Source organism: Primulina eburnea, chromosome 4 (assembly GCF_022965805.1).
Source record: "Primulina eburnea isolate SZY01 chromosome 4, ASM2296580v1, whole genome shotgun sequence".
NCBI lineage: Eukaryota > Viridiplantae > Streptophyta > Magnoliopsida > Lamiales > Gesneriaceae > Primulina > Primulina eburnea.
The window spans coordinates 6,928,861-6,952,667 of record NC_133104.1 but is presented as its reverse complement, the minus strand read 5'-3'; the positions used below and the strand labels follow the sequence as shown (position 1 = coordinate 6,952,667).

Genomic DNA, 23,807 nt, shown 5'->3' with positions numbered 1-23,807 from the left:
CCGATACAGACGAACTGAATAATACCTAAACTTTACACGATTTAGAAAAAGTAACATTTACAAAAGTCGAGAGAAGAAGAAAGTTGAGAGACTTCTTTCAAAGTTTTTTTTTTTTAAAAAAATTAAGATAGATATGTATATATAGGAAAAATATTGACTTTTCAGAATGTCGAATGTCAAATGTTCAGAAAACAAATGCTATTTAACATTTCAAACAAACAAAGATTCTTCGACATTTCAGAAAAGCAAATGTTATCTAATCTTTCAAAAAAACAAATATTATTTGAACTTTTGGTATATCAAAAGTCATTTGACCTTTCAGAAAGTCAAAAGTCATTTGAAACTCACTTTATGATATATATATATATCATTTAATTTAAATCGGTTCATTTCACCCTACCTTGTGAGGCACTGTCCCCATGAGGTGATCAAAGGCCCAGATTTAAACACACATACACCCCATGAGGTGATCAAAGGCCTAAATTTAATCACCATGTAAAATCAATGGCTGAGATCCTGTGGAGGCACTGTCCACAGGGTAGGGTCGAGTTAACCATTTAAATGATGTGATTTAAAGCTCAATACACAATCTATTTAATTTTTCGTTCATTGTTAAAAAGTTAACACCAATCTACATAAAACTTTGAGAAACAAAACTTCATGTTTAGTTGTGGATCCGACTAATTTATTATTTTAACTTAATACTTGATTTTTTGATAAATCATAATAATTATATTTGCTAATCACGACGACATTTATTTTTTTTATATCGTGACAAATATATTACACTGTATATTCAATAATGTTCTTAAAGTGCACAATTTAAAAATCACAAAAATTCTAATGAAACCATCTTATGAGTCAATTTCGGGAGACGGATCTTCGGCCCGACTTAACTCAAAAAAATGATAATTTTTTTAATGTTAAAAAATATTAATTATCATAATAATTATGAATCAAATCAATCTATTTATATATAAAAATCCATGAAACTATTAAAAAAACATATTATTTAAAAATTGTAATAATGTCGAAATATATGATATAATTATTGACAATGTCGAATTATATGATATAATTATAGAATGATTTTTTTTTAAAATATAATCAAAAATAAAATTCGTAAAAAAGATTATTAGTTTTATATAATATAATATAATATAATAATAAAATGAGCATTATTCTCAAAGATGGATTTTTTTTTATTTTATTTATTCCTCACCCTTGAATTTGCCAAAGCCAGGGAAAATTCCCCCCCGATCTTCTTTCCCTCCCACACGCACAAAAACCCAGCACCGCCACTACACGACACCGTCTGCTTCCCTCACTCTCTCTCTTCTCTCTACACTTCTTCTGTTTCTCTCTCCAACCCATCATCGGATCTGCACTTTCTTAAACAGCTCTGCAAACACGCACTCGCCGAACCCATTTGCACTCAACCTCACGCTTTTTTCGTACGGGATTGGGGGGGTGGGGTGCGAGAGCCGGTGGCCGGCCGGATCCGTTAGGGAATGTGATTCGGGCTGTCGCTTTTCCATGGGAGAAGGTAAACCATGAGCAAATCTTGGGAAGAAGGAGATGATGATGAGTGCTTCCACGACTCATTCGATCGCCTCGTTTCTTCCTCCAACACTTCATGTTCCTGCTCGCCTTACTCTTCCGAGCCCGAGGAAGAGTATGATCATTACCCTGATTACAGCTCAGAAGATCACAATGCCGTTCAATCCGGCCCCGTTCCAAGATTCCCTATGGGCGTGTGCGAAAACTATGACCTTTGGACCTCCCAACCCTTGTCGGTGGAGGAGCGCCGGTTACACCTCCTCCGCCAGATGGGTCTCAGTCGGAACTCCTCTCTCCTGCGCCACTGCCCCTCACAAACTGTCTTACTTTCACCCGATCACTTGAAACCTGGTGACAAATCTCCGAGTTTTAGTGGTGATATTTCCAATACCCTCGATTCTTCTCGGAATTACGTTATTAGCGGTGATCTTAGTAGTAGAGTATCTGTTACTGGAATTGTGCGATCGAAGTCAGATGCAAACTGCGAATCAGGTCAAAATTTGGAAGCTCGGTGCGATAATTCCGTTGGCAATGACTCTGCTGGTGGGATTGATGCTACTGTAAATAATGGTAATCAGAGTAGTGGCTGTGAATCACCGGTGAACATTTCCAGTTCTCCAGGTAAACTGCCGAAAAAGATTGACGTGGATGGGACACGATACGGGAGTTTGAATAGTCCAATGCCTGCTTCTAAGAACGAGTTGTATGAGAGTTTGGAGTGTGATGACGAAAGTGGAGTCTGTATGATAAAGAACCTGGATAATGGGAAGGAATTTGTGGTGAATGAGTTGAGGGAGGATGGGATGTGGGAAAAAATCGAGGAAGTGGGAACTGGGAGGCAATTCACCATGGAGGAGTTCTCCTCTGAGATGTCGGTTGGGACTTCACCCATTGTCCAGGAGTTGATGAGGAGGCAGAATGTCGAGGAGAGGAACAAGGAAGGTTCGGATTCTAAGACTGATGGTAGCTGTGGGAGTGGATCTAAGATGAAGAGAAGAGGAAGTTGGTTGAGGAATATCAAGAATATGGCTAGTTCTGTTGCAGGGATTAAGGATAGGCGGAGCAGTGATGAGAGGGAGACTTCTTCTGAGAAGGGTGGAAGGAGATCAAGCTCCGCCACTGATGATAGCCAAGATGTCTCCTTTCGTGGGCCGGAAAGAGTTCGTGTCAGGCAGTATGGCAAGACAGTTAAAGAGCTTACGGCAATGTATAAGAGCCAGGAGATACAGGCGCACAATGGGTCAATTTGGACAATTAAGTTTAGTTTGGATGGTTGGTATTTGGCTAGTGCTGGTGAGGACCGTGTGGTTCATGTGTGGCAGGTCGTGGAAACGGAGAAGAAGGGAGATTGCATGCTTGATAAATTTGAAGATGGGAATTTCAATTTACTGTTTCTAGCTAATGGTTCTCCAGAGCCCTCTTCAATGTCACCGATTATAGATAGTCACTCGGAGAAGAAGAAAAGAGGGAGGTCATCTGTAAGTAGAAAATCATTGAGTGTTGAGCAAGTGTTGGTACCAGAGACCCTTTTCTCTCTTTCAGATAAGCCCATCTGTACGTTTCAAGGACATTCAGATGATGTTCTTGATCTCTCATGGTCCAAATCTCATGTAAGACCGTTCTTCCTTCTGTGACCGATAGATTTCTACGATTATAATTCTGTGACACCAAATGTGCAGTGTACATCTTTTACTATTACTCTTGATTGCTGCCTGTAGCGGAAGAGAGTAGTTTCTCATGTTTCCTTTTCAATTCCTTTTGTGGTTGGGATACCCTCTGAGATCGTGATCCCTAGATTTTATCTTAGTCACGTATGTGACGCAGCAAGTCAGAGAGCAGCATATATCCGAACAGTTCTCCATATAAGTGACAAGCTAATAAAATTCATGTTATTTGATAAATTCTTCGAGTTATAAATAAAAAGGATGAATGTGGGTCATTTTTTTTGCTTCTATTCACTGTCAGAGCTACTTCTCTTGATGGTTCAAAGCGACATGAGGGTCAAATTTTTAACCCTGTAAAAATCTAATGACCCAATCTTTGTTTTCCAGTGAAATGTTGGAACTTGCAAGGTCTTTTGTTCTACATATTTAATGACTTGGAAATTTTACTCAGGTTACTTTACTGCAGTTCTAATCTATATTGTTGTAAATATTTTTAAGAAGTATTTCGGTCACAATCTCGAATTTTTCTTTCTTGTAATCTTTTACCAATCTATGTTGCCATGTAAAGATTTATCATTTGCATTTGATTTTTTTAGCAACTAAGACATTAAATTAACACATGTCAAACCGTCCTATGTTGTCTCAGCAAATACTATCATCTTCAATGGACAAAACAGTGCGGCTATGGGATTTGTCAACCAAGCGTTGCTTAAAGATCTTTTCACACAGCGACTATGGTAATTTTTTATATTCGTGTTACCATCTTGGTCAAACTTCTTTATCCACTTTGGAGACGGGAATGCCTTTAGAGTTCCTTTTTGGTTGTGATTGTGGGACTTCTTGAATCAATATACCACTCTAAATCTGAATGAATTTACTGCTTAAGCTCCTAAATATGGAACCACCAATTCGCCATGTTATGCTGCATTTGATAACTGACTAGCTGCATTAGGCTGGAATCTTTATGGAGCAAAGATGATAGTTTGGTTGACTTTGGTGGGATAACACTAATCAATGCTTGGGCCAATAAAGGATGGAACACAAGGACTGTAGGGAAGGCGAAGGACAACGGCAGAAATAGGCAAACTGAGAGGACTGTCAAAATTGGACTTGGTGTTAATTGATTCCCTTAAAAGACGTTGCGGTAGTCTTCGTAAGCATACAAAGGGATCTCATGGCCATGTGTGATTTTAGTCTACCCTCTACATGGAATTTTTGTTGAACCATTGAGTAAAACCTCTTAGAAACAAGCCTTGCTGTCATAATCTGCTGCATGGTTGTACTAGACTGGGTAATGGAAAGGATGCACATGAGAAAGTATAGCAATTTATGTATAATTAACAATAAAGATATGTTCAAGTGGTTGATTGTTTATGATGAGATTAAAATCAAATCAGTAAGAGAGCGTGGATATGGCTAACAATGTGGGTAAGGGAAGGAAGCTGCTCTTGGGGGGTTGAGAGTCTAGTTGCTTGACTATTGATTTAGTGTAATCGACCAGTTTGTTCATGGGTTGTTTGGTCAGTGCATATGAAAGTTGTCTGTTCTCTCGTATTAGTTTTCGATATCTGAGTTCAAGCACTTTCTTTTAATTAAAAGAGTTAAAATATTGTTAATCTGCTGACAAATCTTCTGGATTTAACAGTAACCTGCATCCAGTTCAATCCTGTCGATGATAGATATTTCATCAGTGGATCCCTGGATGCTAAGGTACGCATATGGAGCATCCCTGATCGCCAAGTTATTGATTGGAGTGATTTGCATGAAATGGTTACTGCAGCTTGCTATACACCAGATGGACAGGTCTTGCATATATTATATTTATTACTGTAGTTTTAATTGTTTCATTTTTTTAGTGCATAGTATGGAGAAATTCATATGATTTTGCGCATACTCAATTTGTTCTATAAAATAAATTTATAAATTATTGTAGGGGGCTCTAGTTGGCTCATACAAGGGTAGCTGCCACATATACAACACATCTGGTATGATACAGTAAATTAGTTGCATAAGAGCTGAGACAAACTTCTCTTGATTAGGTTTTTATGCATGTTACATTCTGTGTCCAGAAAATAAATTGCAACCAAAAAACCAGATAAACTTGCAGAATAAGAAGAAGAAATCCCATCAGAAGAAAATAACCGGTTTCCAGGTAAACTTTGCCATTAGTAACTGCAGAAAAACACACACTCAACTATGTATCCACTGTCCACTTATTCAGGGAAATGAAATGAGAGAGGAGGGGACTGCCGGTTGCTCTTCTATTTTTTTTTCAAATTGTTGAAGCATCTCTACCTTGGAAAGCTTTTGTTTTTTTTTTAGAAACTTGATTCTGATTTCATATATTTTGTAGTTTGCACCTGGAAGTACATCTGAAGTGCTTGTCACATCTGCCGATTCAAGAATTCGAGTCGTAGATGGTGTTGATCTTGTTCACAAATTCAAAGGTATGACGGGTGTCTTAGCAATCCTTCAAGTTCATGAAGACTGTGATTTTGATCTATTAAATTCTGGATGGTATCGCTTTAAAGTACTTGCCAAAGTATTACTTCTTTCTTATTTCCCAGTGTCTGCCAGTGCACTTTTTCGACTGGTAAATTTCATAATTATCCCTCACATTTCCTCCACTCCTCAAATTCTTCCTACATTTATATTTCTTCAATTTAATCCTTTTATTAAATTTATGTGGTGTTTAAAATGAAATTGAGGGTAAACGATATAAAACTGGAATATTATTAATGTTGAATTGATTAATGTTTACGAGCGAATGAAACTAAATATAGAAATCCTAATATCAAAAATAAAATAATCTTAAAATAGAAAATAAATAATGTGGAAAATTTATACTTGTGCTGCATCAAGCTCTTCCTCTAGGAAAAAAAACTCGTCCTTGAGTTTTAATTGTTGGAAGAAAACTGCTAGCCTGTTTAAAAGTAGTCAAAGATATCAAAGATGTTCAAAATATTGGAGATATTCATGTAATTTGGAAGACCAATCTTCATGAGAACTCTAAGACTGACCGATTTCCTTGTGCTTGAGCTTGTTATAAATGCCAACTGGAAATATGTCTTACACAAATGCATGTCATTATGATATGACGTGCGATTTTTTTAAATTAATTTACTAAAATACCCCTCTAATTATGGGAACACATGTAATTTAGTCTATCAAATTCAAGTTTTGACTTACTATTTTTATTTATCTGAATAGTACACAATTACTAAAAAATAGTGAAAATTGTCGTGTTAATTCTATTAATTTTAACACCAAAATTTAAAGAATATCCGAAAGTATGTATTTCCTTCTCAAATTTAAGAAAAATTATAGGGACATGGACATGGATGGATTTGAATTTTGATGGTTGAAAGAAAATACAGGGATGAATATGAATTTTAACCCTTTTAACCAAATGCTTATTTTGCAGTTTTTGTGAAAAGTAATAATTCGTTTGAGTTCAATATAATTAAACTTGTATAAGGCGGCATTTGGTGTGATTGATAGAAAGGATTGATACAAATAACCTTCATCTCATGTTTGGTTTTAGGCCCGAATTTAATCTCTCAGGCCTCAGCCCTGTGTAATTTACCGTATCTCTGCATCACACTCCTATCTTCAAGTGGTGATAATTTATCATAACCTTGATAAGAATCATGAATTCCCCATTACACACTCAAATACTCAAATAAAGATAATAATATACAGAATTTGACATTATTAAATTGCGGTAGTCGGCTATGGAAGCGAACCACTTCTATTGGATGGAGATTCGAAAGTTTTAAAACCTTGTAATGATTGTGATACATCAACTCGGTGGAGCTTGAGTTGAAGGTTTGGAGGATAAGTTGTAGATGACGGGAAAAGTTGTGAGATGAAAATTGGTTGAGAAGATTCACTTGTTACTGTTATTACGCGGGTTGGAGGAGTCATGGAGTCCCTAAGTGACGTGCAACTTGTAGAAGATCGACCCAGCCAAATCATATCCTAATTTAATTATCAGAAAAATTAATATGGAATGCATGACACCTATTTGGAATTTGTTAAATCAGAAGATTTGATCATTATTCTGTTAGTATTACATATGTTGTTAGATTTTTTTTGTGGGATACAAATTTTTATTTTTGCTTTATCGATATTTTTGTATCGGGATATTGATTTTTTGTTCTGCCTGTCTTTGCAAACCAAACATTTTTAGTATTTTTTTAATATTACTGAAATTCATTTACCAGTTAGTATGCATTGATTAATACTTGAAAGTTGAAATAGGTTACTTCAATTAGATGATGCATGAGCTTTTAAATGTGTATGCTATTTAATACAAGGGTATTTTATCAATTCATCATGATAAATAAACCATTGCAAAAGTTATTAGAAGGATCATGTTGAAAAGTCAACAAATAAATGGACGACGTTAAAGTTTGATTCGGGGCGACTTCTATCCATTTTTCTTTGTTTCGCCCCCCTGATGAGGGTTAGCATTTGCCTTATCATTTGATCTTTAACATCGTAGACCTAATCGAAACATTTGCTTTGGTTTAAATTGCATAATTTTTTTATCGCCAAGAAATTAATACTCTCTGACAGGTTTCCGCAACACACACAGTCAAATCTCAGCCTCCCTTGCATCTAATGGGAAATATGTCATCTCAGCGAGTGAAGATTCCTTTGTTTATGTTTGGAGGCATGAAGTTGAATCACAACCAAACAGAAGTAAAGGTGTTTCCGTTACCCAATCTTATGAGCTTTTCCATTGTCTAGATGTATCTGTGGCAATCCCTTGGCCTAGCATGTCGGATCAATCTGAGGTTCAACATAGTTGTTCTGGGGGGCAAAATGGTATGGTTGATCGATTTGAGGAAGATGCAACAGTCAATCATCTGAGTACACCTGTTGAAGAAGCTAATGGTAGTGAGAGCTCGCCATTAGCATCTGATCGAAGTAGTAGCCCATTTAATGGAACTCCATCTTGTGCTACAAATAATCACCTTTTTGATAGAATCTCAAGAACATGGTCCGAGGAGAAACTTTTCACAGCTACTAAGTACCATAGTCCTCGTGTTAGTGTTGACTACTCCAATGGGTTTTGCCAAAACAGGTCAGCCGTGGGTATGGTGATAGTAACTGCAGGTCTTAGAGGAGAGATCAGGATTTTTCAGAATTTCGGGTTGCCAGTTCGAATATAGGGTTATTACCTCGTGATGTATATTGACGTGTTTATTGATCAGTGTCGGATTTCATAGGTTCTACGTAAATTCCGAATGGTTTATCATTGTCAAACGAATGCTTCAACAATGTCAATACACGTGGTGTTTACCACCTGGTGTAGCTTAGAACTATGCCAAAATTAAGCAGCAATGGATTCAAAAGGCAGTGATTAAGTGAAGTGCCTAATGGATTCATAATGACAACATTTCCTAAACTGTACAGATTCTGTGAGAAGGTAATGTTAGAGCATCTTGTTGGCGGCGAGGAGCAAAGAAGATGTTGAAAGATTTAGAAACTTTTTTGTTTCTGTTATCGGGGCAAGTGTAGAGTGACGAATGTCGTAATATATACAAAATTCGTTAAAGTTCATTCAATTTTATACTGGTAATTTGTATACATATTGTTGGAGGTAAGGCTGAAAGAAAGTGGAATATCTGCTATTAAAGATATGGGCAGTTTCATCGCCTATTTATACGTGTATCCTTGATTTGAAATTTTCGGAAGTAAAAAGAAGTATATTATTTATGGTTTGTGACATCTCTTTATTTTTCTTTCTCATGACATGGTCGTTTCTATATTTTGCAATATTTAGTCTTTTATCTTCTGCACCATTAACCAGACTTGGTTTGCTCTCCGAGGAAACTATGGTTAATGGACTGCTGACCACTTGGCTATGGTAAAAAGGCAAAGATTTCTTTAGATCGTGGTCTTGCAAGTATCTTGACTTGATTTTGATTCTGGCAAGAGTGATTATGATTTATGCTCTTCTACAAAGCGCTGTTTCTATGGCCAGTCTCTCTTTGTTGTTATTTTACTTTTTGATTAGTTCGAAGTAATTAGGGATGTAAATGAATCGAACTGTTCGCGAGCTTTTCGGATCTCGGCTCGTTAAAAAGCTCGTTCGGGCTCGTTCGTTAAGCTCATCGAGCCAAGCCCGAGCCTTATTTTGGGCTCGACAATTTTGTTGAGCCGAGCTTGAGATTAATGATGTTCGGCTCGTTAGCTCGTGAACATGTTCGATAATAGGTTCGTGAGCTTAAAATTGAGCTCGGCTCGTTTAGCTGGCTCGTGAGCTCGAGCTCGGCTCGTTTAAGTGGTTCACGAGCTCGGGCTCGAGCTCGGCTCGTTTAGGCAGATCGTGAGCTCGAATTTGAGATAATTAATGAGTTATAATATTAAAATAATTATGTATGATAAATAATAATAAATTAAAAATTATATTAAAAATGTGAATGTTATGGCAATTATGGCGTATTCCCGTAACCTCATCGTCAACTATTCCAAATCCCAAACCCTATTCGGCTATTCCCGTAACCTCACCTATTCCCCCCGAATCCGCGCCTCCCGACCTCCGCCCGCCGTCGCCGAGGGTCTCCGGTCGTAGCCCAGGTCCGATCAACCATTATCGAAGCAGAAATCGGTAGATTTGAGCATGTATAGGTAGCGAGACCCCTTTCCCATCCACCTCTAAACCGCGTACGATTTCCGAAGATTCTCCGTTTTTCCGCCGGCACCGAGGGTTGAAAATCCTTGTACCGTCTGGGTTAACTTTGATTGAGGCGTGAATCGAGAGTTTGGAGATCGTATAGGTCGCGAACCCTAGCTCTGATTCTGGTATGGTTTTATCTCCAAATACAATGGACAAAACAATTAGAGACAAAAGTTCAAAAGTTTCAGCTTCTCAGGTGTGTTTGAATATTGCTGCTACGACAATGAATTTAGTCTACTTAAGAAACTCATATTTGTTGGATTGTTAATGCAATGATATAAATTAATTCTAGCGTATGCACTTTCACTCCGTAGAAATTAATTCTAGCGTATGTAGAGACAAAAGTTCAAAAGTTTCAATCTGTTATTGCTGCTACGGCAATGAATCTAGCGTATGCACTCTCACTCCTAATTAATTCTACATATGATTATACGTATATAATCTTATTATTTAAAAATATCATGGTTTGAAAATAATTATACTTTAAAATAAATATATAAAAAAAATTAAAATATTTTAATATAATAAACTGAATATCAGACATCAAAGACAACCGACTAGATATCTAATGTCGCCGCATAGAAGAAACCTTAGCATTGTGAGGTCCAAAAATACAAGGCCACGTACGTGATACATTAAATAGTATCATATTATAATATGATATGGTCCAAAATTATATAGGGCCCACGTAATTCATTTATATATATATATATAATAATATTCATTTATTCAAAATTCTAAAGTGTATCTTACAGAAATTACAATGTTATAACACTAGTAGAAAAATCGGATTTTACTTTGGCAGACTTTACTTCGGCAATAATAAATTACGAAGTAATACATTACCAATAACTTTAGTAATAACACAAACGATTACTTCGGATGTTTAAAAACACGGGCTTCACTATATTTTTTTATTATATTTTACTTCGACATATCAATGTTGACGAAGTAAAAAAATAAGAAAAATAAGTTCATGCTGGAGTAATAAGATGAACCGCGCAGATTAACAAAAGAAACTAAACTATACTGAACATTTAGCGACGGTTTGTCGCTAACAAACCGTCGCTGATTTAATCAGCGACGGTTTTTCAAACAATCTGTCGCTTATAGCGACTGTTTTTTCGCGTATATGCGCGCACACTTCAGCGCATATGCGCGAGTGCCTCTGTTCTCGCATCGTAGCTACTGGCCTCCTCGCGCATATGCGCCGCACTACCCCATTAGTCCCATTCTTGAGTCTGAGCAGAAACAAGCTCGCTTAACGAGCTTGTTAACGAGCCGAACCCGAGCCAGGCTCATTAAACAAGATAAACGAGCCATTAACGAGCCGAGTTCGAGCCGAGCCCGAGCTTCATAACTTCCGAACGAGCCGAGCCCGAGCTTCAAACCAAAGGCTCGAGCCGAGCCCGAGCCGAGCAAATAGTTTAACGAGCCCGAGCCCGAGCCTGATACTGTTCGGCTCGGCTCATTTACATTCCTAGAAGTAATATATGATTGGTTGTTCTGAAGTTATGAGATGTGAAAAAATTTGTTGCTATAGGCCATGGAAACTATACGGATCGTGTCCATATTGTTGGAAAATTAACATTTGAAAATACGGATTTTGAGTTGTGCTTCCATAGATGTAAAAAATACTCTCGACTTTAAAAGAACTGTAAACAGTTTCTGTGCGTCCCAGAATGTAGCCATAATCCTTAACAAAATATTATCCCATTATCTACATTTCCATATCCCAGCCCATAACGACACGTTGGGGAATGTACCCAATAACCCCCACACTAGCTCTTTCTTGGCTGTATAAGAAAAAGGTATTAAAAATACCACGAGGGAAATCTCAACCACAGAATCTGATTGGTTTTCACAGTCCAATTGGCATGTACCTCCACAAAATATTATCTTATCCTGTACCGGTACAACAGTAGATCTTTGTCAAAAATCATCCAAAATCCTCACTATATATACTGCTATCAGTGGCACTGCACAGAAACTCGAAAGTATCAAGTGTTTCTTGGATTTGCAGCAACCAAAAAAGTAAAATCCACAGCCATTACTCGCTCGATACTCAATGGCTCTACAGGCAGTTGCTTTTGTTCCCTCTGCTTTCACCATTCATAAGGAGGTATGTTGATAAATTAACATAATTTTCTGGATTCAGTTGCCTTTGTTCTTGGCTAAGCTTTTATGCTGCCACTGCAGGGAAAAATCAGTGCAAGTTTGAAGGAATCTAGCCTCTTTGGAGTCTCATTCGCAGACCATGTCAAAGCTGAATATAGCTCTTCTGCCAAGGTAACCACTAACCGTCATTTAATGACTCATTCTTCAACAACTGTTCATTTGTTCTGACAGTTGGATTTATTAATGCAGAGAGAATATGGGTCAAGAATGCTATCCGCATTGGGAGTTAAGGCAGTTGCCACAACCACCCCAACTGTCACCCCCTCCACACCCCAAGGGAAGAAAACTTTAAGAAAGGGCACCGTGGTGATCACTGGAGCCTCCTCCGGTTTAGGCCTTGCCACGGCTAAATGTTTGGCCGAGAGTGGGAAATGGGACGTTGTTATGGCTTGCAGGGACTTTCTCAAGGCCGAGAAAGCAGCTAAATCCGTTGGAATGGCAAAGGAAAACTACACCATCATGCATTTGGATCTCTCGTCCCTCGAGAGTGTGAGGCAATTTGTTGAGAACTTCAAGCGTTCCGGCCGACCCCTGGATGTCCTCGTTTGCAATGCTGCTGTCTATCAACCAACAGCCAGCGAGGCATCATTCACGGCCGAGGGATTCGAGCTCAGTGTCGGCACTAATCATCTTGGTCACTTTCTTCTTTCAAGATTGCTTCTTGATGAGATGAAGAAATCCGACTACCCTTCAAAGAGACTCATAATTGTTGGCTCCATCACAGGTACAGTAATTATAGACCCACCCCTTATCATTTTCATCCAATCAATATAGAAATCTTAAATTCAAAATTATATATGTTCAGGTAACACAAACACGTTGGCTGGAAATGTGCCTCCCAAGGCCAATCTTGGGGACCTGAGGGGCCTGCAGGGTGGTTTGACTGGCCTCAACACCTCTTCCATGATAGATGGAGGACGCTTCGACTGGTGCAAAAGCATACAAGGACAGCAAGGTCTGCAACATGCTCACAATGCAAGAGTTTCACCGCCGTTACCACGAGGAAACCGGTATCGTATTCGCTTCCCTATACCCCGGGTGCATAGCCACCACAGGGCTATTCAGAGAGCACATTCCTTTGTTCAGACTCCTTTTCCCTCCATTCCAGAAGTACATCACCAAGGGATTCGTATCAGAGGAGGATTCTGGCAAGAGGCTTGCACAGGTACTAAAACAATTCTTGTGTATATATAACATGTGCAACCTTATGCCAATTGTTTCTGAATCATGTATATATAATACAGGTTGTGAGTGATCCTAGCTTGACAAAGTCGGGTGTGTACTGGAGCTGGAACAAGGACTCGGCATCCTTCGAGAACCAGTTGTCTCAAGAAGCCAGTGACGGCGACAAAGCCCGAAAAGTGTGGGAGGTCAGCGAGAAACTTGTTGGTTTGGCTTAGGAGAGAGTACTCTTTGATTGTAATCTTTTCCTCATGCCCGGGTTTTGGGTTGAGGAACTTGGAGTTGTTCTAACCCGAAAAAATGTAGAATTCATGTTAGAATCAATAAAATTACCTGAGCTTTTCTTTTTCCTTTTTAATTCGAAGACACAATTTGGTTGAAATAATACAATGACGAAGAATGTATAAACAACAAATATGAATAACATGATTTATTACATCTCTTCTCTGTAGAACTTGATTCAAATAACCAAACGGGTGTTGAATAGATGCTGGAAACACCGCATAACCAATAGGCAATACCCAGCAAAATGATTATATCTTATATGGATAGGATATAAACCAAGTGAGTTTTCATCTTTATTTATGTTTAATTAGTTCCATTGATGATGAAGTGAAGTGTTTGATGATTAATGATGTTGAGCTGAAATCTACTAGTGAGTAGGTATGTGATTTTAGCTCAACTAATTTTGCACAAGAAGACATTGTCCATGCACTTTATGACAAGGTCAATTAGTACCAAAGATTTTATCTGTTGGAATATTTCATGTTCGTAATCTTGATTTGATTTGAACAAAACTTGTTATTGTATTTATAATGTATTTACCCAAGTTGCAAACACAAGAAACAAACTAAAACTGAATTTAGCCAAACTGAATTTCTGACGAGTTTCGGTATTTTGATGATATTTCCCAATTGGATGATTCAAATGACAATCAGCCAAATTGACTAATCAGAAAACTCAATTTGAAACAAGTCATATTTCACATCTGTTGGGCAAAATAAGATGTTATCTAGGTCAAACGGGTCGCTGAATGACCGAACTGATTGCACGAAACAACAATCAGTTGGGTATGAGCAGTTGCCGTATTTTGGTCATATCTCAGCATGATTATTGGAAGGAAGTGATTCAGTATGCGCTGGAAAGATAAGACGATGATATATTAATCATCTTCAGAAGTCAAAGTTTGAATCAAAACTTAAGATGATAAACGACGATGAAGCTCCTAGTTATGCACAAACTAAAATCAGCAAGAATGATTTCAGCAAACCAGCTAAAACTGAACTAAACTAGCAGCTGACCAACTGAAATTGAACTGAACCAGCTGCTGACCAACTGAACTGAACGACCACCTGAATTGACCAGTTTAAGCTCATGAAAAAATCCAGCAAGACGAATTTCAGAAACAGGACAAAAACTTTCCCAACGGTCATATTCTTGTATCTAACGTATATATTATTGTTGGAACTTATAAATATAACATCTTAAAGATAAAATAAGAGCTTTTGAAAAAGATTCAAAGCATGAACAGTTAGCATGAAGAAATCAACTAGTTGAGAGCTTTTAATGGGGATTCAAATCATTTTTAACTCAAATAAGATTGGTACAAATTATACATGGATATGTGGCTGTTTAAGAGTATGCATGTAGGTAACCACCACAAGGCATGTTGAGCATACGTTTCAAGATATAGATCCATCTATGGACCAAGCACAAGGTGCCGCAGACCAATGCTTGCTAGTATTTGGTGTCTACCATGTTGTGCTCAAAATGATTGCATTTGGTTGCTTTTGTTTGGTAATTGTTTGATTACATTATGGATGTGGACTATGTGCCGTATCGTTGTACCTTAGTGGAAAATTTTAATTTAATTTTTTAAATTGGTCTGTTTTGGGATTTAAGGATTCAAGCACTTAAATAAGTTTATTTTTTTTAATGTTTTATTTAAAAAGCACGCATTGTAAGAAAGTTTTTTTTTTTTTTTGGTATGTTGGCTTTTCCAATCAAGCACACTCCTAGTCTTAGACCGAGGCGTATAATAGCAGCTTTATTTAACAATTTAAAATCATGAAACAATAAACCACGTAATACATAAAATAACAAAAATCAAGTCTATTACATAAATCATGCCTATGTTTACAGTGCATACCATAAATATGGAAGCGATAACGTACTAAAAATAAATCTAAAACTGATGCTTGAAACTTCATATCTCGAACTTGATCATCAACCCCAAAACATGTGTTGTTAATCATCTTCCAATTGATCTTTGTCTTTTTATGGAAAAAGAAGTAAAGGGAGTGTTTGAAGAAACATTCAGTATATGAGGACCAATCATACACACAAAAAATATTGAAATAGACATAAATATGAGTTCAAACGTGTCATGTCGTAGAACATGTCGCACATGAATCGAGACACGAAACAAACATAATTCGAAACAAGACATGAAAAAACATTGTAATTGGAGCATAAACTTATATGAGACAATGTTGTTCATCTCTTTATCTATGACGTATTGACCTAGTATGTATAATAAGATATAATAATCAAATATTATCGTTAAAATTTTAAGTTGTTTTAATAATCATTTTGACCCGATTTAAGATCCCAACTTTATGGATAACTATTTGATTATAAAATTGAAATCGTCAAAATGATTATTAAAACATCTTAAAATTTTAAAGATAAATATTTGACTATTAATCTATTCTTATTTAATCCACTCAACTAGGTATATGAATTGTTAGTCATCATGATACTTAGTTGGTTTCTTTAAATTTTCAAGTATGACCATGCATTTTGGATTTCTTGAATCCTGTTCTTCACAAATATACCCTTCCACAATGTTTTTTAGAGATATGTATAACTTTTGTGCTGCATGCTGCCTCTAAAATATAGTCGATAACATGTTATACATATATATTCCACTAGATACCTTGAGAAAACTTGGTATAATGGTTTTTGATTTCAGACTTATTTTACTAAAGCTTCTCTTTCAGCTCATGTTTTACACACTATGCTCAGCTCGTGGACCTTGTTTCAATACAGTTCCAAGACTTGAGACTCGGTATAATGTCAAAATTCTTACATGAAAAAACATATAAACAATCCCAAGACATTCAAGAAATACTGATACCAAAATGTGTAAAACAGCCTTTAATCACTTTTACCATCATCACTATGGACTTAATTACAGGAGTAGTTCACTATTATAGGGTGGAAGTAGCATCTTGAAAGTGTACGTATAGTAAAACATTGGAACAAAGATGTTCTTCTAGTCTGTCTGGAGCCCTTCAAATGAAGACTCATGACTGAAATTAGAGACATGCTGCCTACCAAGTCATGTTCGTTGCCTCTTTAGAATTCCAGGATACCAATTGTGGAACTCCAAAATATTTCAACCATTTTTGGGGTGTTTCAACATATCCATCTTAGGCCAGAATGTGCGGAGACAGCTGAATCTTGATACATCTACCATGTCATAAAAGAAATGCAGAAGCATGATCCATGATTAAAAAAAAAAAGTTGATATTTACTATTACAACCATTTTCCATTATTTGGATTATGTTATCAATCAGTCTTTTCGATTTTCACCACCAAAACTGATGGAACATAAACTCTGAATTAACCCGTAAATTGAATATCACATTGAAAACTAGAAAAGCGAGAAAATTATTGGTAGTTTTCCTTGATTACAGGTTACCAGTCAACAGGAACAATTCGTACGAAGTAGTCTCGAATCACAAAATCCAAACTAAAAGCTTAACATCATCTGACAATGGAAAAACATCTCAGAAACTCGCGTAATATCATGGAAACGATGTTTAGAAGATTCAAAATCAAGAAAGATCCGTACATACATACTCTAGCAAACTAAACTATTTTATCTTCCATTACCATTTTACAGATAAAAACCAATAGCTAGCAATATCAGACGACAGAATCGAAAGGATGACTTGAAATACATCACCCAGATACAACATTCCCAGGAGGCTCCTTGTAAGCTTCCTTCACAGCTTCGTTGTCGGATCCAGATTCAGCTTTATCCGCTTTCCGGTCTCCCGAAACTCCTCGCCCGGTTCTCTCCTCCGCCACCTTCCTGAACACTTCAGACGTCGATTGTGCTCTTTCCTCATCGATCAACTTCCCATGCGCACTCTTCTTGATGTCTGTTTTGCTCCCTTCGCTGAATCTCTGCATATATATATATATATCAGAATATTCCCATAAAACATTTCAATTCATTTGCAGATTAACATTAAACTTCAAGGCCGGTAACTGGAAATCTGGATCTGATCAACGTACCCTTATGGAGACGGGGAGATATGGCGAGAGGCGGCGCTGGATCTTTGATGCGTGTGAGGATATAACTTGGCTACCCATTTCTTGGAGGCAAGGCGATGATGAAGTTAGAAAAGATCAAGAAAGATGTAAATGGATCGGAAGACAAATGATTTGATTAGTCTTTTTCAGGCTTTGAATAGTGGATCAGGATATATACGCAGGAGATTGAGCGTATGTGTCCCCGATGCGTGGCACCTACATACCATGCCGCGCTGTCTCATTCTTCCTTCGCCCATTTAAATATAGTTTCTTTGTGGTTACAATGCATGCTAGTAATTCACTTTATTTATGAGCAGTGGCGGTATACCAAATGGATAAATTTATTTATCGAAAATCGTAATATTTATCTTAAATATTTACTTTTTTATATTATAATTAATTATAACTAGTATTTAATATTATTAAAAATAAATAGATTTTTAAATTGAAAAAAAACAATATAATTATAAAAAATAAAAATAAAATATTTTGTTAATTTTAAAAAATTTCTTAAATAGAACGTATGTCGATTAATTTTTTTGGTTAATAATCTCTATAATATATTAAAATTTTAGATTGTGTTAGTCTAAAGCAATGACATGATGTTTATCGTATTTAGTGTATTGATGTCGGCCACCAACCTTAACACATATTCAACAAAATTAATGAGAAATACGTTTTTAAAATTTCAGTAATTTCGTCTAAATCAACATTCACAAACAATTTTGTGAGATGACACATGTTTGATACGTTTGAATGATAATAATAATTGTTTCATCAATATCTTTATTCAAATAGATTGTGATTTTATTTACAAAATATCTTCATAATATACACAACATTCTATTATTCCGAAGAAAAATGAAACATGAAATCATAAGTAAATTATGTATAAATCAAAAAAGTTATTTAATTAACAGTTATTATGTGTATTCCAAAAGAATGTCAGTAAATTTTATAAGGTGTCTTATAATAAGATACTTACTTTCTTTAGAATTGGTTTAATCATTTCCATTCCAGGAAATTTTATACTACCATCTATCCGTGAACTTTGTAATATAAAAAAAATTATCACATTAGTAATACATAATAATTAAATTTTTTTACAAATAGATGAATAATATATTTTACTTTTTGATCATGAAAGACAGATTTCAAAGTATCTCGTCGTTCTCGTTGTTTCCATATGTAGTTGGTTCATAACAATGAAGAAAATCTAATTTTAAACGAATATTACATCTTGAAAAGATTCAACTCATATATGGTGCTGAAAAAACGAGTCATTCCAGAATTCAATTTTGGAGCAGATAAATTTAGTAAGATAAATAGAATAAAATTGATTTCTAATATAATATGCAATATTGCATTATTTATCATTTTAAGTATTGGGTGTCAAACATTTCTGATTATTGAGTATAATATATATGTTTATTAAGAGTAATTTAATGTCCATTTGAAACTCTTTTGAATCTATCTCTTTTAATTTTTTTGTGCTATCTTATTTGAATTTTTAAAAAGACAATTCAATATATACAATATAAATATGGTTTTGGAAAAAAAACTACAACACATTAATTCTTTCAAATTAAACTAATTTCGAAATAATATATTTTTGAGATAAAAAAAATTATGATTATTAAATGGTAAATTAATTTTTATTGGAAAACCGTGTTGTAGTGATAACTTTTAACACGCAACCAATTTTATTTTTTAGAAAAATTAAATAAACTAATTAGATATTGTATTACTTTTTTTGTAAGTAATTTGGGAAGGAAATTATTTAAAACAGAAAAATTTATTTTTGAATAATTTACCTCATGAGTGATACTGAACATTGTAATCATTTATATTTTAAATTTATTTATACAGTTTTTAATTAAACTGATTGATAATCAATACAAAATTTTTAATATAGTTTATGTTTTCAATAGAGTTTAGTTTTAATTTGAGTAAAAAAATAAAAAAACATATAATACATAAATTACATTTGAATTAATATAAAAATTAATTAAATTCAAAATTGAATTAAATGAATTGATATAATCAATGCAAACAATAATTGAAGTGATCATTTATTGCAGTACACATATGTCAATATTAATCATAAATCTTTCCTTTTTTAGAAAAGACATTTTGGCGGGAAATTATTATTTTTGACAAAAACTCTGCTTTTATATATATATATATATATATATATATATATATATATATATATTGATTTATTATATTGTTATATTTTAATCTTGATTTATTATATTTTTTGTTTTTATAATTTTAATTATTTGTCGACATCTTTTTGTAGTGTTTATATGTGACAGTGATGTGTACCTTATGATATAATTAAAATTTTCAAAAATTTGAAAGATATAAAACTAAAATAGTAAGTCTCTTATTAGACGGTCTCACGAATCTTTATTTGTGAGACGAGTTAACCCTACTAATGTTCACAATAAAAAGTATTCTTAGCATAAAAAATAATATTTTTCATGGATGACCCAAATAAGAAACCTGTCTCACAAAATACGACCCATGAGACCGTCTCACACAAGTTTTGTCCAACGAATTCCTCAACGTCAAGTAAGTATGTTTGACGTGCAAAGAAAATACTTTCAAGTTTTTGATGTATGCTAAATGTCTTGTGACCAATTTTTATGTATGGGGTTGGAAAGCGTTAAATCATGAACGAGGACCAACCCACCCCGTTAAATCATGAACGGGTTTAGAGCAGGATTGGAAAACGTTAAGCATGAACGGGGACCAATCCACCCGTTAAAACATGAACGGAGATCTCGTGTATGTGGCAGTGGATTCTTCCCTGTCAGCTCAGTACTGTGGTTTATTCTGATCAGGCGATTTATGTTATGGGTCACTTGCTTTGAAACATGCCTCTACGACAAAATGATGAAGTTTATGTATGTTCATGTATGTACAAATATGCAAGCATGTTTGAGAAAAATTTTATGTTTATGGCACGTCTACGTATGTACGTATGTAAGTTCAAGTTTAAATGCAAGTTCAAGTTTCAAGTTATGTATGCTCTATTTTGAAGTTGCATGTGGTTTTATTATGTAGTACTTGTTGCTCCCAGTTTATATGTGTTGAGTCTTTAGACTCACTAGACTTGATCGATGCAGGTGAGGACGCAGTTGAGGAGATGAGAGATGTGGACCAGTGAGCTGGTTTGGACTGTGCGGGAGGCTAAACCTGATGACCGCCATGTTTTAAGTTTTTATGAAAATGTTCAAATACTTTTGTCAAACTTTATCTTCAGTTGCAACTTTTGGGACATACAGTTTATTTTTATCGGATTTTGAAGGCTCGCGTTTTATGTAAGAAAATTTTTAATTTTTCCGCAAATTTTGAATAGTAAAAGTACGGTACGTTAGAAGTTTCATCAAGAAGTTTTTAAGAAATTATTGTGGTATTGTAAGTTGTAGTTGAGGTACGCTCAAACCTATATAATTATGACGCTTATATTGGCGTGTAAGAATATTCGGTGAATGTTGTTTGCTATTAAATGCCTTGAATGTTTATTCTGTTGCATTCATGCATAAATTGTGTTGGCATAACATATTGAGCCTTGACTCCTTTGATGGCGATTTATATTGATTCTCTTGAGATATATTGAGTCATCAGAGGGACGAGTGGGTTAGGATTAGCCACATTCCCAGATGACAGTCAAGGACGAGGGACTTAGCTACTCGCATTCCCGATGCTACGTGCATGGACGAGCGGCGGTTTGATGCTGCATTCCTGGCACGGGTGGCCACTGTTACTGTTGGTGATGTTATCCATTTGGATTCCATTTGGTATCTGTTATTTCATTGTCACCATTCATGCATCGCATGCCATTGCATTTACTTGATATTATTACATGTCTTTTATATACGTCGTGATTTTACTAGTTTGTCGTATTGGGGTCCGACCCCTGTTTTTTTTATGTTGTGGTTGTTTTTGATGCCATAGCAGGTCATTCCAGGGGATTTGACGCGTTTGGTGGAGCGTCAGCGAGTGGTACACAGTAGTCAGTTGGTTTGTGTCAAAGTTCCCAGATATCTATATATTATACTGTTTTGATATATTTGCCAGGGAGATGCCCTGTGTAGCTGTATGGTGATGTTTTATGTTGTTTTGGATTTTAGTTGTGATATGTTGTGTCTAGTGTTAGCAGTGCGGCTATAGGATATTTGTTTGGTTGATTGTGAACTTGATGTTATTTTTGAGCGTATATTGTTGTTGTTGTGTTTTTAAATTTTTGGGATGAAACGTCTACCGTTTTAAAAGTGCAAAAATATTTTATTATTTTTTTAAAGCTCGCAATTACAAAATAACATTTAAAATAATCGTATTTATTTGCCAACAAGAATGACGCAGTTTAAAAATAACTAACGTCATCCAAAATCAACGTAAACGTATAAAAATCGTAATATCATCAACATATAAAAATGTGTAACTCCTCTCAAAAAACATGAATCAACATGCAGAAAAATAATGGTCCCCGGGTCGTGTCACCGAACATCCCGCATGCCTACTCAGAGTTCAGCACCTCCTGTCTCCTGCTCAAATGCTCACCTGCACCACACACGCCTAGTGAGTCTAAAGACTCAACACACCTGTACCAGTAATAACGAGTACATATACGTAGCACACAGCAGTGTAAATAACATAATGAACATACATTTAATGTCGGCAGTAAAATCGTGTACATAAACGTGCCATGTCAAAGCATTGTAAAAATCATAGCACGTATAATCGTATCAGCATATACGTGCTAAATTTCTTAATTTGAATTCCGTTCATTAGCTGTGACTTTCGTATCATCATGTCATTATGTCAGTCGATGGATCCATCTACGTGTAACCGCTGTACCCGACGGCGAGGATCATCAGCGACGGTATTACCCGCCCACTGAGTCCGGGCTTTACATGTCATTGTGTCATCATGTTAGTCACAACTAAATCACTTCCTTCAAAACCTGTCAACATCTTCATCACTTAAATAAAAGCATGCGTATACGTAATTTTTCTTTTAAACCAAGCATGCAACGTATTTATCATAATTGCATAAAAATCATAAACATGAATCATAATCATTTAAAATATCATAATTTGTGTTCAGGGCGCTGCCAAGACCAAAATCTCACCGCGGGTGCAAAATGACCATTTTGCCCTAGAAATTTTTCATTTTGCACCTAGAAACCCAAAAATTTTCGTTTCAACCCTGAACCTCTAAAAATTGACTCGAAGCTTACCAAACTCCTTAAAATGTCCCAAAACATTTTTAAAAGTGTTCTTAGACATAAACCCCGAGCCAAAATCAGAACTTAACCGACTCGTTTTAAAACTTGGACCGGAGTCCCGGTTTTAAACCGAACCGGCTCGAAAATCTACTAAATTCTTCCCAACTTTCTACCATATCTTAAACATATTAAAATGTTCTTAAAACCATGTCATTAGCCCCTTAACACACGGCTAATCATTTCCAGAAATTTACTAACTCTCGGTCCTATCCCATTTGCCCACCTCGTGCACTTCTCTTGCCCAAAACTCACGCATATACCCTCAAACCGACGCACCAATCACAAGCCCACACACCAAGGACTTAGATCAGAACCTAAGGTACCCAACCGACTCAAACAACCGCTCCCATGCATGCCCCTACACCAACAGCTTACCCGCTAGAAGTTCATCACCTAACCCGTGTTCCCTTGCATCCAGTTCACGTGTGCTGCTCCAAGGATCGGACCAGCAGTGCTAGGTTCCTCCAAGGACGTGGATCAGACCCACCAGAAGTAGATCCACCGCCTGGCTCACCATAGCACCGATGGTTCTCCCCTTTACCCTCAATACAAGCAAACCCGAACCCCTACCACGATTCATCCCTTTGCCCCTACCACTCACAGCAACCAACGTCTTGTGTTGCCTTCAGGATCAACCTCGATACCTTTAACAATCTCTTAACAACCCTAGGTCGCAGCACCTTGCAAAAACCAGGGAAAAGCGCGAGTAAAATAAAAAGAATGCATAATATGGATGAAAATCGAAACTTCCTTCATGTTCCTGGACAGATCGAATTCTTTCATGCATCATACATACAAATCAGATATATACTACGTGAATGATGCAGCAAAGGTGATATGAAGCATGCCTTGCAAGTTCGAAGATCAAGAACAATGCGAGAGAACCCGGATGAAGTTTTTCCTTTG

General features: G+C 36.0%; 1 protein-coding gene, 1 long non-coding RNA gene and 1 pseudogene across 2 annotated transcripts; 2 read left to right on the top strand and 1 right to left on the bottom strand.

Annotated features, from left to right (window-relative positions):
- The first annotated feature begins 1,231 nt into the window (after positions 1–1,231).
- LOC140830814 (2-deoxy-glucose resistant protein 2-like) lies at positions 1,232–8,956 on the top strand. The gene is made up of 7 exons (XM_073194305.1): positions 1,232–3,170; positions 3,871–3,961; positions 4,870–5,027; positions 5,158–5,209; positions 5,294–5,376; positions 5,578–5,671; positions 7,806–8,956. Exons 1-7 carry the CDS (start codon positions 1,554–1,556, stop codon positions 8,402–8,404), a joined length of 2,694 nt encoding a protein of 897 aa, XP_073050406.1. The 5' UTR covers positions 1,232–1,553; the 3' UTR covers positions 8,405–8,956.
- Positions 8,957–11,840: 2,884 nt separating this feature from the next.
- On the top strand, positions 11,841–13,625 carry LOC140830813 (protochlorophyllide reductase-like; annotated as a pseudogene).
- Positions 13,626–17,052: 3,427 nt separating this feature from the next.
- Positions 17,053–17,881, bottom strand: LOC140829749 (uncharacterized). Its single transcript, XR_012117515.1, has 2 exons — positions 17,585–17,881; positions 17,053–17,473 (listed from the first exon to the last, which is right to left on the bottom strand). It is a non-coding gene; the product is annotated as an uncharacterized lncRNA (long non-coding RNA).
- Positions 17,882–23,807: the final 5,926 nt, after the last annotated feature.

Bases quoted from the DNA above. Each gene is read 5' to 3' on its own strand.
- LOC140830814 (XM_073194305.1), top strand. From the start codon at position 1,554: ATGAGCAAATCTTGGGAAGAAGGAGATGATGATGAGTGCTTCCACGAC. The intron at 3,962-4,869 runs GTAATTTTTTAT...TGGATTTAACAG, and splicing joins CTTTTCACACAGCGACTATG to TAACCTGCATCCAGTTCAAT. The intron at 5,377-5,577 runs GTAAACTTTGCC...TATATTTTGTAG, and splicing joins AGAAAATAACCGGTTTCCAG to TTTGCACCTGGAAGTACATC.